At 47.0% G+C, this 16177-nt stretch overlaps 1 protein-coding gene across 1 annotated transcript in view; it reads right to left on the reverse strand.

The window, feature by feature from the left end:
• Positions 1–789: 789 nt before the first annotated feature.
• FAM78B (family with sequence similarity 78 member B) overlaps positions 790–16177 on the reverse strand; it is a 38223-nt gene continuing 22835 nt past the window's right edge. Inside the window, exons 3-4 of the mRNA XM_035009588.1 lie at positions 13626–14556; positions 790–4312 (exon numbers count right to left, since the gene is read on the reverse strand). Coding sequence (XP_034865479.1) covers positions 14034–14556 — 523 coding nt within the window. The 3' untranslated portion in view covers positions 790–4312; positions 13626–14033. The remainder of the gene's footprint in view (positions 4313–13625; positions 14557–16177) is intronic.

Here is a 16177-nt window from a genome sequence, read left to right on the forward strand (position 1 = left end):
TCAGCCATCACCAGGGCAGTGTTTATTTCTTAAAATAAATTAATTAGGAAAAAGTGCCAATTGCCCTTTCACACAGGATATACTTCAGATTATGCTTTTTACTGGAGAAGATGCAGGAATCCCATTTCCGAAATGTGCCTCTATGGCTGCTTCCCACAGAACTGTGCATGTCCTGCTTGGCTCACTTGGTGGGGGGGGGGGGGTGTCCTACTTATAAATACATATGTTTAAAACTGTACCGCCCCTCACCCCAGGAGAGGCATGATAGGTAACATTTCTTCCCCCTAGTGGAAACCACTATTTACCATTCTTTGAGTATCTGGGTCTCCTTCTTGCTTTTCCTCTTTTGAATGGTGAGAGAGAGAGAGAGAGAAAGAGAGAACAAATATGAATTTTTGACTCCTAGCCCTCTTAAAACTGCTGACCCCTTAAAAGGGTCCCATTTCTTGTGGCAAATAGCCATGATAGCTCTGAATAAAAGGTCCAATAGAAAGAACAGCTGTTAGCCCGATGACACCAAGCACTTGCCAGCCAGGAGCTTACTTCCAGCAGAAAAGCAGGGTGAGGAGGAGGCGGGAGAGGCAGGGGTGGGGTGCGGGGGTGGGTGCTGTGGCCGGCCAGGGCTGGAGAGCTGTGCTCCCCAGTTCCTTCCCATCTGCAGAGTGTTCAGAATCCACGTGCACGCCAAGATCTCCATCCCAACTACACTTCCCATTGTTGCCCAGATAGGTCTGACCATTAAAACACGTGACTCGAGGGAGAGAAGGCGATATCCCAGAAGCCTTAACTACCTTTGGGAGCTCAGACTCTTCACGTTATCTTGTTTAAGTAGAATCCTAGGTGGCAGGTGTTGAACTAAGGGGAAATCATTTAGCAAAGGCAAAGCAGAAACTGACCAAAGGGTGCTCTAAAGAGGAGTAGTGGTGGGGAGGGGATAAAGGGCAAGGTTTGCCCTCTTCTTTTCTAGAATGTTCTCCCCTCCCCAGTTTCACAGCACTAAGTTGGCCTTAGCCCACCAGTTGTCCTAGTGGGCAGGACTCTTGCATCTGCCCTCTGTACGTCCCAGAGCTGCTTATTCTGAGGCCTCCCCAAGGCTTTAAAAAAACAAAACAAAACAAAACCAGCCGCTGCATCTTTAATGACCAAATTAAAGAGAAAAGATACTTTGTTGTTGTTGAATACATACTGTATTTAACTTTTTTTAATCCCAGAGAAGTGAAATGCAACATCTGTTTGAGTTTATGTAACATCCAAAGACTGACGACTCAGAATTTCCTAATTGAAGTCATTTTTAAGGCACTCTGCAGAGCCAGCTTTCGTCTCTTCCTTGGGTGGCTTTTTCTCCAAACTGCAGCAGAATACCCGGTTTCTCTTTCTTCCAAGCGATACACACATGCTCATGCTTTTCACCTGCTCTTTGTCCAGACAACACCGAAAAACAGCACAATTCCAAACGGGAAACAGTGAAGGAAGGAAATACATCTGTTGGAGGGCACGGGGGGAGGGGGGCACAGAGAGGACACTTTTGAGTAAATTAACTGATGGGGTGGTAGCAGAAAAGAGAAGGAGCAGCAGGGAAATGGAACAGGGTGGGGTGGGCCAGGTGGCTGGCAGCCAGTGAAATATAGGCTACATTTCCCAGTGAGGTTTAAATTAATTTAGCTGTTCCTTCTTCTTTTTCTTCTTCTTCTTCTTTTTTTTTTTCATTTGTAAAATTCGGGCCAATATAAGGGAGGAGTGTCAACATTCTGGAAAGTGTACATAGGTAAGTGTGCTTGCTTGTGCTCATGTACTTATGAAGGGTTGATCTTAGAGATAAGTGTGGTTGGGGGGCTCTAAAAAGCTCCCCTGATAAAAAATAATCTCCCTTACTGGCCCACTGCTGTGCCTGAGATACCCACTGTTAGAGCCACTCCTTCGGATTAAGGCATTATCTGTAGCCCCAATTAAAACATGAATGTCACCTGGGAGGGGTAACCCTCAACTCTTTAGCACCCACTGACTGAACTGTCTGTCACCTATCAGAGAGTAGGACCCTGAGAGATGGGACATAGGGCAGGGACATTCTGACTAATGGGGAAAGAAGGCTTGGTGGTATGGAATGCAGGAGGGGACAGGCTGGGCAACGGAGGGTGTGTGTGAACTAGTACTCGCCCCAGGAAATTACTCAGATGGGGGAGATCAAGTACGAAAAAAACCTCTTCCCACATCCCAGGTTTCCCTGGACTGTGTGTGTGTGTGTGTAACAGTTTGTATATATTACAACATTCTTGTGTATATATCTAATATGGAATTCACCTAGGCCCATTTATGAACATGGTACATCTCTGTGGATCTCGGTTTGTATGCAGCTGATGCACATCACACACATACACACGTACACATCACACACATACACACGCATTTACTCACACTCAGTGGAGATCTTGTAAAGTGTGAAGGGGGAGATGTCTCTTCTCAGCCATTTGGGATTTGGATGCTGCACAACTGTTGGGGAAAGAACTGGCTTGGGGTAATGAGACTCCTTCCTCTGTTACCAGTTGACCCTCATTCAATTCAGGTGGCTCTGCAGAAATAGCCAAGCCTTGGGTTATCAAGACTCAGCACGGGCCTTCCCATCAGGATTGGGATTTGGAGACATAAATGTCACCCAAGTGCCCTTTAAACCTTTGGAGTTGGGGAGTCTGGGGCAGATGAAAAGAGAATCTGGTGGGGAGTGGGTTTCTATTCCTAGAAAAGCTGGACACCGTTTGAGAGCCCCCGGGCTGGGTGTAGGCACCAGCCTCAGGGTGCAAAATGGTGGGACCTGCCAACTCTCCAGGGATCCACTCAGGTTGGTTGACCTGATGGGTAAGGTTGAGTGAGGAGGAGGGGCTGGAGAAATGGGAAGAGAGTTCTCATTCCCCAGTGGCCACTCCCATTCTTGGCAAGGCAGAAAGCTCCGGAAATAGAGGATGAAGGATGTGGATGGGTGGGAGGGACGAAGGGAAAAAACACTAGAAGTGCTTCTCAACCCTAGCCTCACATTAGGATCATCTGGGGGTACTTTTAAAAACACCCATGCCCAGGCTCTATCCCCAGATTCCGCTGTAATGAGTTGGAGAGGGGACCGGGTATGGATGGTTTTTAAGCTCCTCAGGCATCTCTAATGTGCATGTGGACTTCAGAAGGCGGCACCAGAGCAGAAGGAAAAATCTAGATCCGAGGTGGCCAGGCTGCAGCTGACTGGCCCCCCCCCCCTCCCGCTCCGCCCCACGTGCACACAGAGCAGGGGAGGGGTTATGCTGTGAGGGGGAGGGGAGGGCAGGATGCTGGGAGCTTCTACTTGGACAGTTGACCCTCTTTCTGCTGATTCGTATGGCTTTATTGCCTCACTAGAGCTGGTGGTTTCTAACCCCACTTCTGGCTGAAAATCTGGTTGGGGTAGAAGTGTTTGGGCACAGAGAGAGAAATCCCCCCTCTGTTTTTTCTGTGGCTTCAGAGAGGAGTCACTCACTGTGCTCTCCAGGGCCAAGAAGACAGATTCCGGGGCTGGACGCCTCAAAGATGGGAGTGGGTTTTCTGCTGTATAATAAATACATATTTTATAAATGAATCAACCAGTAAGCAAGCCAACCAATAAACCAATAAATAAAACAATGCACACCATTTTTGCCCTCTTAGGGTGGCTCTCCCCTCCCCACATCGATCCTGCTGACATACACTTGCCCTTGGTCACCTGAAGACACCCAGCCTGGTCATGCCAGGGAAGCAGGACTGCTTTGGCCCTAGCTCCAAGGATCAGAGAAATCTCAAGAGCGTATCCACACTGGCCCCCCATGTGGAGAAGGGAGGAAAAGGGGAGATATGCATTCCCGCTGTTTCAGACCCAAAAGCGTAGGGAGGGAAGGCAAGAGTTTGGGAACCAAGGCTGGGCCATGTTAGGTGTCTGAAGTCCAGGCTGACCAGCTCTTCCTCCCTGGGCAGCTTCACTTTAGAGGGTCGGGGATGGACTTGAGATCAGGATGGACCCAATCTTTCCACACAAAAAGATACAGCAGACACAGCTCCCACTTCAGCACAGCCCGCCAAGAGCCGAGCCGAGCCCAGCCAGTCCATGGGGAGTGCTGCATGACCCGTGCTTTGGTAGGAGGGGGTACAGCTCACGGGATGGGAGGATGGCTAGGAGACAGGGAGAATGGCACTCGTTTTAATGGGAAATCAGCTGTCCAGGTCTTCAGCTTCTAGAACCACCAGCCATGGCTCATTTCCTCCTCTTTAGTCTCTGCCATGTGGTTCTGCTTGCTGGACGTGCCTTGTCCTACTAGGTGACCTGTATGTGGACATGGAAACATGTAAATAAGATGGGCATGAAGACAGTGACCAAAGAATGTCATTCCTTAAAAGCAGATGGTTATAATCTGGCTTTATAGATTTCAAGGGGACAACGACCCTGCAATTTTATGTGAAGTTATTGGGACTTATTTACATATGCATTTCTCTGTAAAGATGGTCTATAGTATTTATGTGGGTCTTAAAAAATGATTAAAAACTAAAATAATATTAAGGGATTCCAGATCATCCATAGGTGTTATCCACCAGCAAGGCACAAAGGGATCTAAAGAAATGGGTGGGAATTCCAGACCCCCCACCCCCCTGCCTTGTTTTTCAGCATCTGAAGGCACAAGGAGATTTGCAAGACTCGCTGATTCACCAGAACCCTGTGGCTTACCCCATATTCCTATGCCTGGGCGCACACTCCAACTGCACTAAAATTTCTCGAGTGTAGGTCTATACTACTCAACTTGAAGTTGTCAGTCAGTTTGTCTTTTTAAGACAAACTTGCTGCCACTATTTTTGTGTGTGTGTGGGTATTTGTATATATCACTTTAATAGTTATGGTCCTAAAGAAGGGGGCGAACTGAATCTTTCAAATAAAAAGAGTACTTTTGAATGCATGGAAGGAAGAGTTGCTCCGAGGTAAATCCAAGCACCAGGCATCCTCCTCTTTCTTCCCTGATCATTTTTTCTGCTTTGTGTCTTTGGATTTTTGATATACTGGCTCTGCTTACAGGGATGCACAGCAGAACGAGTTTTTCCAACAACAAATGAACACCATTGCATTTTCAGAATGTCTGCATGGTTTCAATTTCAAGAAGAAAACAAATCCCTGGTTCTTACAGAGGTTGTCAAATAAACTCGTTCCAGTTGTTTGAAGTTTGCAGACAACCACATTGTATGTACAAATGGGGACTTAATAGCCTATAAGCCATTCTAGAAACGGTTCCTCCATACACCCTGTACTCTAGCTGTTGTGCCCTAGTGTACCCAGTGCCTGTCCCCCGCCCCCTGCAGCGAGTGAGTGGTCAGAGGCACTGAGAGTGCTAGGCTCTGCTGGCCCTTGATATCTTGCATGGCACAGAATGACAGACATGGGGGATGATGGCGGAAGTTGGGACGTGACATGGGCACTCATGTGCAGAAGCCTTGAGACAACCTCGGAGGCTGTGCGCTGCTCATGGACCATACTGGAGAGAAGCCTGTGTGCAAATGTCACATCATTGTGACAACTGCTTTATATGACCATTATATTCATTATTATAATGTTCATATCTGTTAACTGTATTCAACTTACTATACAGTAAGGTTGCCTTTGGGTTAGCATAATTTTGGTACAGGAAATATTTTAACTGCATGGTTGAGTTTTATCTCTCAGTTTCCCCCAGGAAACTCTGCCAATGTGTTCTCACAAGCTTAAAAATTTCGGGGGGCTGACTGTGGCACTGAGAACAGGACTTCTTCCCATTTCACAGATGGAAACGTGAAGATGCCTTGCATGAGACCTGCATATTAAGGTCCATTCAAAAGGACCGGTCTCCTGGTCCCTGACACCATCCTGAGCATTTGAAGGAGGGAGCTGGCTTGGGAAGTGCCTCCTTCTTTCCTGAAGAGGAAAGGACAAGATCGTTTTGAATCCAACTGAGTTTAGAGCTGCTTATTTTCTCACAACAAAGGCCCCTATTTCCTTTCTGATGAATGTGCCCAAAAAAGGCATTTTCCTTTGTTTGATTTTGTGAGTGACTCTTGGGAACAGATTTTTTTTTTTTGCTGTTTTCAGAAGACCCATGACATTTTTCAGGTGAGACAGCAGATGAGTGTTCAACCCTAAGGCATGTGTGTATGTACGTGCATGTGCATATGTGTGCGTGTGTATGCATGTGCGTAGGTGTACATGCACATGTGTGTGCACGCAAATGTGCACATGCATGTACACGTGGGGTGTGCGTGTGTACATGCATGTGTGTGTATGTGTGCGTGTGTATGCACACGTGCACTGCACACGAAGAGCTAGGTGGTGTAGAGCCTAAGTCCCCGTTCATCTGATATGCATATGCAGGGCCCTTCTTTCTTTCCTAATTAATTAGAAGTAATAGCTTTCTATAGTTTCTGGTACGTGAGGGAGTGAAGTGGGAAATAATTTAATTGGCTGTCTTGCTTTCAAAGACCAGTTTAATGAAATAGTTCTCAGCCTGAAGTGCATGTATTATCTTTCCTGTTATTTTTCCAATTAACATTTCATTGGATCATGTCTGTGTGGAATATTCTAATTGGTTTGGAGGGTGGGGGTGAGGGGACAAGAGCAGATGGAGAGATAACCAGCTGTTTCTCCCATCACCAGAGCCTGTGTATGTGTGGATGAGGCTGTAGGCTCTCCCTAGTGCCTTTCCTTGGAAGAGATCAAACAACACGACAGAATGCTGCTTGTCTCCTCACCCGTCCTCACCAAGTCCTCGGGCCGGAAAGGCGTCTTCCCCTCACAGGCAGACTAAGGGAGCGCTTGTTAAACTTCTGGGCTTACTTGTGATGTATGGCACCAAAGGAGAGGATGAGTGGTGCCCAGAGCTTCCTGTGAGCATCGTCTCCCTCTGGGCAGGGGCTCTGTTTAGTCTGGCACATAGTAGATGCTCCGTATAAACACTTGCTGGGAGAATGAGTATCCCGAGGGATCTCACGGGAGCCACCCCTACCCTCCCTTCCTGTGAAGAAAGCAGCATGTAGATGGTGGCACAGAGCAGGGCTGGGAGCAGCGTGAGGGAAGCCAGGCATCCAGGGCAGACACCGCAGGGCGTTCGTGCTCAGCAAGTGCAGAGCCAGTCTTTGCACAAACCTGCATCGAGGGCCTTCTGAAATTTTTGCACCCTGGGCGCCTGGTTGGTTCACCCTCATCCTGAGCCGGGCCTGAGGCAAAGTATTCTGCCGTCCTTCCTGTCTCCTCCCTGTTCCCAGAGACATGGGGCATCAGCCAGCCTGAGACCAGCCCCCCATGTAGCCATCTTGCTGTTTGAATGCTTCGCATGCCCTGTCAGAGCCCCCCATGGTCCCCAGGGGTGTCCAAGGGCAGCTGGGCCACTGCTCTGGGTCTCGGCCTTCTCCCCTCAGCGCTGTAATGCCATAGCGTCTATTTTCCCTTCTCTCGGCATTTCTGACCCGCACTCAGCGGCTTTAAGGACTGAGCCACATGTTCTGGGTTAGCTAAGGACCCCTGGGAGCCCGGAGGCAGAGGAGAGGCTCCTGCGTGTGGCCATGTGGACTGCTGCCCAGAGGCCTGGCTTCATATTTATCCCGGTGAGAAGAGCGGGTGGTTTCTCTTCTGGACCACTCCCCAGCTGGGCCAGATTACCTCTCTCCTCAGAGGGCCCATGATGCTGGGTCTGGCTGGGGAGGGGTGCAGTGGGGTATGTGGGGCCAGGGGGCCTTGGGAAGCAGTCCTGAGGCAAGCTGCGTGGCTGGTCCAGGTGGGGCCATGTGGAATGGGGCCACAGCAGGCAGAGTGGGCAGAGAGGGACCATAACCACGTATGCCCGCCATGTGGTGGGACAGCCTGGGGGGTGGAACATTTGAAGAAACATATCCTTTTATTTGCATACTCAGAGCCAGATCTGTAATGCGACCTCCAAACTGTGGTGTCCTAGCCAAGATCTGGGGCATCAGAAACTGTGTAGAGACAGGACAGTGGGAGATCCCCACCCCCAACACTATATATATATTTTCCCCCTCTGTATCAGTGGAAATCCACAGAAAGGTGTATGTGTGTGTGTGTGTGTGTGTGTGTGTGTAAAATTATTATTATCACCATTTACTGCCTCTGTATCTCTTGCCTGAGCTCACAACAGGAAAAGGGCCCCTGCCCCTGGCTGGCTTCTCTAGGTGGCTTAAACCAGGCAAAGTGTGCTGGGATTTCAAGTTTGGCCCAGATCTGATGTTCAGCCTCCTTTCCTTTCCAAAGGCTTCTTGGAGTTGCAGCTACAAATTCTGCCCAGAGCTGCTTCCTACAGGGCTACGTAGTGGTCTCCTTTCTTTTCCTGACTGCCAGGGTCCAGGCCTCTCCAGCAAGGTGTTTGGGGGCAAGGGGGGGTTGGGGAGCTCAAACCCCACCACCCTCCACTGAGGCCAGGCTTACTTGGCGGGCAGAGTGGGTTTCCCTGAAATGGTTTTGGGCTTCCTAGTAGATGGAACTTGAAATCGTGCAATTAGCTCTGGGCCTTGTGATTCTACCAATGTGACAATACCTTACAACAGGCAGCATGTTAGACATTTTGGGAGTGTTTCCAGACATCATCCCCCTGTGTCTTCCTGACTGTGATGTTGGCTGGGTTGTATTAGTGGCTCAGTTAACAGAAGAGCAAATGGAAGCCCAGGTGAATTAAATGATTTGCTCAAGGTCTAGTTCACCAGCTGGATCGCAAGTCACGCTGAAGTCCTGGGCTCTGGCCTCCAACTTCAGAGCACCCAAAAGGGCCTCCCTTCCAATGAGGAATAGGAGAGAAATCACCTGAAGGCACAGAGCCTGGGATAGCTGAACCCAGACTCTTCCGGAGAGCTGATTCTGTCTTAAACTGCATCCAGGGATCAATCAAAAAGGATCAATTTCTGCATTCCTAAAAAGACACCCTCTCCTAGTTAGTCAGCCTTGCCCAAGGAACAGCAGTGGCTGGACAAACAGAGAAAAAATGCTTGCATTGAACGAAGGAGAGAATGTTCCATGAGAATGGAGTGCAGGTATGCAGCCAGAAGACCGAAGCTCAACTCCTCTGTGCACTACTAACATTAGGGTGACCTTGGACAGGTCACTTGACCTTTCTCCTCAAATCCTTCATCTGTAAAATAGGGACATAGGGCAGCTCTTACTGGATCATTGAGACAAAATGACAGAATCTCTGTGTCTGTGCTGTGTAAAGTGTAACATACCAAAGGGGAGTTGTTGTTGTTAATAATAAGGATAGAAAGATTAGGCCAATACTAAGATTTCCTCTCTTCAACAGAACTCTTTTTTACTCTATGTAAAGGACAGGAAAAACCCTTTGTGAACTGTAAAGCATGGTATGCCTGGAAGGAATCGTTAGCAGGACTGAGGTTAGCAGTAGGATGCATCGTGGAGGGAGCACGGCCCTGGCCCTCAGCTCCCCAGACACATTCCTGTAAAAGTGTTTGAGGATGGCCAAATAACCTTGGCTGTCCTCTGGCCACTGAGCTGGCAAGTCTCCTGTAGGCCTTCTAGAGGCAGATGTCCTACTGGGAAAACTGGAACCAGATGTACTCAAGATCTCAAAAGAAATTAATGGCAGTAAGACTCTGGGGTAAAAATATCTGTGTGCACTGAGCTTGCTCACTCAGCTCCCTTTCTATCTGAGGATCATTTAGGCTTAATTATAGAGTTCAGGCGTTCATTGGGTTTTTGATTAATTTTCTTTTCAGCTTGAGGAGTGTGTGAGTGTAGTGGGTCTGTGTGTGTGTGTGTGTGTGTGTGTGTTTACATCTTTCTTTGCAACGCAGTTGGGAGCTGGCTCTGGCAATGCCTAATTGTGCCCTCAGTTCTAACAAGAACGTTCGATGTGCCAACCAGAACTCCGAAAGCCGTTGTTTGCACTGCCTCCGCCCCAGGGGCCGCTCCTGCCACATGGAGGGATGGTGGCCGGCAGGGTCTCGCTCAGCTGGGACCTCAGCTGCGGAATGCATGCTTTCCTCCTCCTTTTGTGCTTATGGGTTGTTGAAGGGGCTCTGAGACCAGGAGAGCCGACTTCCTCCTCTACTAATGACCAGGGCTGTGCTGAGAGCTGCCAGATGACCGCAGCTCCCCCACCCTGCAGCCCCTGACAGGCATTCTTGGGGGGCTAGTCTCCCCGAGGATTACAAGGTTCTCTGCCTAAGAAAACACTGTTCGTCCTCTTATTTTTAATACGTCCACTCAGTAGTTGGTAGGGACTACGTGGCCGTGGAGGGGAACGTGGCATGCTTTCTCCCTTGCTTCCTTCTCTTTGGGTGCCCTCCAGGCAGGGAATGCGTGGGGAGGCTGCACAGTGCCGTGTCCTAGCATGGGATTTGGAGCCAAATGGCCCAGTTCGAATCCTAGCTCCTGACATTTCCTGTTTGTGTGCCCATGGATAAGTCACTTAACCCCTCTGGATCTCAATTTATGGTCTGTAAAATGGAGACAATAATATCAACAGCAAAAGTACACTCCCTGCAAGACTGTCTGGGGATGAGAAGAGGCATGTAGAAGCCTTTGGTAAAATACTCTATAAATCACAGTTCTCTTATTTTACTGCTCAGAATTGCTGCTCAGAATGCGATTTTGCCCTATGCCCTTATTCCTAGCACGAGGAGACGGGGTTGTAAAAAAGCCCAGGGAACGGGAGGTGGAGAGAGGACTAGCCTCCAACCTTCCATGGGCTGTGAACCAAAGCACTGACCTGGGAATACAAAGTCCATGCTGCCAAGGGCCCAGATTAAGAGTTCAATATCAAACAACTGTCATGGGTAAGAGGGAGTCTGGAATATTCATTTTTTTGACATAACAGTAACAAAGATTTCACCCTATTTTTAAAAGGGGAAATTCAATTGCCTCTAGTGCTGGAAGGGTGAATGGTTCAGGGCTAGACGCAGGAGAGGACAGTGGGTCTCAGGTAAGTGTGCCCATCTGTGCTATGAGATTTGGGAGACCCAGGCTCTGCTCTTGGCTCTGTTGCTAATTAGGTCTGTGACCCTGAACAGACGAACTAATTTAACTGGACCTCAATTTCCTTGAGATTGCGGAAGAAAAGATCTCAAAGGTGACTACATTCAAGATCTATTACCTGACAAAATGCTCTTTCCCACACGGAATTAAAAGGTCTTGTGCCACCAGAAACCATTGCATTATGTGTGTGTTCAGAGTTAAGTATAGTCTCTTAAGTATATAAGACCACCCAACTAAAACCTGATCAAGGCACTGAATGAGCCTCTCTAAACTGATGGCCTCTGGCATCAGACCCCAGGGGTTCTCAGGGGAAGAAAAGCCTGGTGGGAGGATGGGGTGACCCCAGTAGAGATTTCAAGGTGAATTCTCTCTTGCTGGAGAGCCTTTCATTTGGCAATATCCTGACTAAGCTGAAAGGTAATGATCTAAGGATCACAGAAAGAAAAGGGATTGTTTCCTTGCAAAACCACTTTAACTTCAAAATAATCAGCTGTGGGGCAATGGAGCATTCTGCCCAGCTCATTCCAGAACCTAGAGACCCAACTGCACAGCTCGCAATAGTATCACCAACAATAATCATAATGTATATTTTGCCCAAGGGATTTTAACTTTTATAAGCACTTTCCTCTCTATTTTTCTCATTATTACATAATTTTCCAGAAAACTGGCCAGGTCACTTCTTTTCAAACTCTGAAAAGTGCAACTTTTCAGCAGGAACAAATCTAACTATGTATGCTGCCCCTTGCTTTCTACAGATATGCCCTTGAAGAAGTTATGCTATACGTAAATGTGATTGTGGAAGTCATATCTTGTTTTAATGGATGGGCAAGGGGAATTTAAAAACAGAAATCTTGTACAGGATTTTGTAATTCAATGATCATTTCTCATTAATCAGTGGTTTGTTGCAATTTTGGAATTTTAAATATCAGGTTTTCTTAGGATAGGGCCACATGGGTTAGATTCCAGGATTGGTGTCCTGGCATCCCATCTAATTCAATCAGAGGGAGAGTTTGTTGTTTCAGATGTCAAAGTGGAAAATAGGCAGGTTTATTTCAGCCATGGAGCTCTTTGGAGCTCCGATAAAAAACAAGGAAGCCTGGGAAGGACAGTGGAATCCAAATGTAACCGCTGAATTATTTTTAAATGGAATGTCTCTAGGTCTTCTGTGAGTCACTGATGTGTCATTAATGTGCTGTTATAAATAGCTCAGTTTGCCATCAATAACTAATCTATAAGAGAATAGCTGGTGGTTGGGTGTGAGGTTAACACTACATGATTTCAAGTGGATCTGTTAACCCTCTCTTGTAAATAAGCACCATCCCCTGGGACTAGAACCTGAAAGAAATTAGACTTAATTGCATTTTAAATAAAAGTAATAAGAAAGTCCTCCTGCTTTTTCTTCTCCACTCTCAGACTGTGGTAGAAGACATCATTGAAGCCAACCATAGGACTGTAATAATTACTCTGAACTTCAACTCTTTCACCTCTGAGATTAGGCTGCCAGTATCCATCCACAAAATCTACAATGACTTTGTGACAGTTTTAAAATTATTTTGCTTGGGGGATTTTGAATGAAGAAACCGTGTGTGTGTGTGTGTGTGTGTGTGTATCACAATTTGCATGATTGAGAATAAAAGGAAAGGCTCTTTTCTGGGTGATGTAAGCTAGAAGAGCTGGGAAAGTCCTTATTGTAAAGACCGGAAACTCTCTAAAACATTTGATATTGGCCTGACTAAAGGAAATATGGTCTCTCATCCTTGATGGTTGGATCTCAGCCATATAGTCTTGCACAATGTGAGCAGCTCAGATTTTCTTTAAAAAGCTCTGAAGTTAAACATTATGAGGCACTTCCTCACAAGTGCTCATGCAGTTAAAGTTGAGCTTCTGTGAAATCAAGCTAAAGTAAACATATATAAAGTATATGTACTGGGCTACAAGGACATATGTAGGGACTGCTGGCACATGTGTTGGTCATGCTATCAGCATCCTGGTGTGTATGCTTGCATGTGTGCATGTATATACATGTGTGCATTCTGTATGTTCACATCATTCAGAAGCTAAAAAGACACCAAAAGAATGAAAATAGTATTCTTATTTGTTAAAATGTTCTCGAAATCCTACATGGATTCCATGGTTTATAAACAATTATGCTTTTGTAAATTTAGGGCTGGTAACAGGAACAGGATAAGCAGCTGTAAACAAAATCACAATTAATGTTTCACCAAAAAACATGGTGAAGTCCCCAAATATCATAGCTTCTGCAGAATACAGGAACTGTCTATCCAAATACTGTGATTAAGGATACTCAGAACAATCAGATTTTGGAAAGAGGTGGGTAGATGGAAGCATCGAGGCACCATCTGTCTGTCCACATCAGAACCCCGGACAGTTCCCAGGAGGCTCCCCTTCAGAATGGAGTGAATATCAATATATCTCTAGTTCTCTAAGTGTACCTTTCATTCCACTGAGTATGTTGAAGATCTGATTGTCTACTAATAAATTCGTAGGTATTAATTTGTAGTAACCACTTATTTCTCCTTCTCCCCATTCTCTTTACCGCCCGACTTTCATTCCACCCCCTTCCCCGAGCACCCTCCAGTCAGACAGTGGGACTCTCTGTCTTACAAACACCTGGTGTAGATGTTTTCACTCCCACTTCTAATTGGTTGGGAAGCAGCATTTGCCACAGGCACTGTTTAATTTTGTTTCCATCCCCTGCATCTCACAGGAAAGAAATGGTCAGTAGTTCAGATAAAAGAATCATCCTGGTCAGCTCCAAAATATGGCTACTTGCATGGTAATCACAGCAAGTCTGTCAAATCAGTGATTTCTTTATTCCTAAAAGGAAGGGACTTTTCCTAAGGATTATGGTTCTACCACCCAAGAAGCAGCCCTACTCTTCATAAGTGGCTGCAAATGCTGGCAAACCAAGTGGTCTGCTTTGGCTCAGAAACTCAGTTTGGCTCCTGCCACCCCTGGCAGCCTCACTGCGTGTCATAGCGTCATGTGCTCCACACACAGTCAGGCCAGTCTGCTTCTACTTAGGAGGGATCACAACCAGAGGTGGTCCTCGCTTGGGCCTCCACATGAGGACCTGGGCATCGTTGGCATTGGGTTTCACTAGTGCATTGGGGGGGATGGGTTCCATCCGGCTCAGGATCCGGGGCTGCTCCTGCTGAGTCCTGCCCACCAGCCGGGCCCTTTGCCCCAAGAGCTGAAGAGGGTCCACCTCAATGTCCACCCTCATCCTCCACTTGATGGTCTGTAGAATGATCTTCTCCTTCGTGGTGGTATTCATGGCCACCAGCCAGGTAGTGAAACTTTGGTCCCTCTTGATCCTTGTGAGCAGTGGCACATTGCTGTCACTCACTGGCACTGCCCACGTCACACTTGGGTAGAAGTTGTCATTCATGCTGACGGAGAACCTGGAGATCTTGTTGGTGGGACCAACCAGGGTCACAGTTTCTGTGGTGTTCCCGTACCAAGGGTAGCTCACCCCATCTGAGTCACTGATGGCTTTTACTCTCCCTTCCCTCAAGTCAGGTAGTTCCCAGCTTGACCTGGCAAAGCAGAAGAGATGCACAAGAAAAGAAGAGGCTGAATGAATTTTTCAAAAGCTGGAGAGGTGCCCACCACTTACTAACACTGTCAACTTGGGCAAAATGAGAAGTTCAGAGGGGAATTCAGGTCAAAGATCTATGCTGTGCTGCTTTGGGATTAAGTAGGGACAAATCAAAACAACACAAAGATTAAAAAGCAATACCAAAACAAGTTAAATAAAATCATAGCTGGTCCAACTGGAAACAGGAAGCTCAGAGAGGCATTTGTGAGCCCCACAGAGGCATCAACTAGTTGAGGTGGTGGAATTGTAATCAGCTGGTTAGAGGCATTCCATTGCAAGAGCCACTTTCTCGGGAAGTATGAGTTTGTAAGGTTTGTTTGTTAGGAAGAGGTGGTGACAATTTGATGTACTTAGAGGGAAGTATCAGGTGGAAAGGAGGGCAAAAGGAGGCAAACTTTCCCAGGAAATCACAGTAGTAGAATTTCTACTCAACAAAGAAAGTTGCTTAAATTCCAGTCATTGGCCAATCTAGCACTTGGCAAACAGACGTAGAAACTGATAACACAAGGAGATCATGGTCACCTTGGAAACCACCTCAATGTAAATGTTGTGCCATAGGCTGGCATACATAGTCTCTAATGTGCTGTTCTCCCACTGACTTCAGGTCCAGCCTGGAAGTCCAATTGCTTAGTTTAGCAAACCTGCCATTCTGGACACTTTGCTACTCCTCCTGGCTGCACCTGACTTTAGCCCATGTCTTAGCCCATGTCTCTCCCCTCTGCTCACCACTAACACCACCACCACCATCATCATCATACTGATACTTATTGAGCACTTGCTCTATTCCAACAGCTGTGCTAAGTACTTTAACTATGTTATCTCAGTTAACGTTCAACATATTCCACAAGATAAATGAATTTCTATTTCCATTTTACACAGGAGAGGGTGGAGTTTTAAAGATGTTAAACACCAAGGGTTCTACAGTTTGTAAGAGGTGGAATTGGGAATCATCTGCCTCCAGAGTCTATGCTTTTGACCACTATATTTTACCACCTCCTGGTTCTGGAGAAAGCCAGAGTGGAGGAGACTCGGGCTGTCCAGTGTGATTGCAGCTCCCAGAACAGCCACGGGGAGCTGGACTGAACCCAAATAGAAGTAGAAGTTTAGTCAGCAGAGCCTGGCTACACATTCTCCATATATCCATTGCTGGGACTGGGAATGAGTCTCAGTGGCAGTGCAGAAGAATTTAATAATTAAAAAAAAAATGAGATGCTCCACTCATCAGCTGAGACGTGGTAGCCTTGTTTGAGATAAAGTTCCTCCTCTTATGAAGTGACAGAAGATCCTACAGGGCTTTATACGAATGGCTTAAGAGAGAGTTGCATTGTCAAGTTGATGCTAAAATGTCTCAGCATCCTTTACCGTCACACGGGGACATGGAGACACTAATTGCTGCCCCTGGCTGGCCTCCACAGCTCCCCCTGTGCTAGTCAGTCCCAGTCTGAAGAGAAGGGAAGGCAGGGCTGCCTGGGGAGGAGGTGGGCCCACAGCTGCAAGAACCTTTTCTCTTGTCTCCATGCCCCTGGTAACTGCTGGGCATAACTGAAATGTATCCCGAT

The sequence above is a fragment of the Mirounga leonina genome, unplaced genomic scaffold (assembly GCF_011800145.1).
Source record: "Mirounga leonina isolate KUSES-001 unplaced genomic scaffold, KU_Mleo_1.0 Mir_154, whole genome shotgun sequence".
NCBI lineage: Eukaryota > Metazoa > Chordata > Mammalia > Carnivora > Phocidae > Mirounga > Mirounga leonina.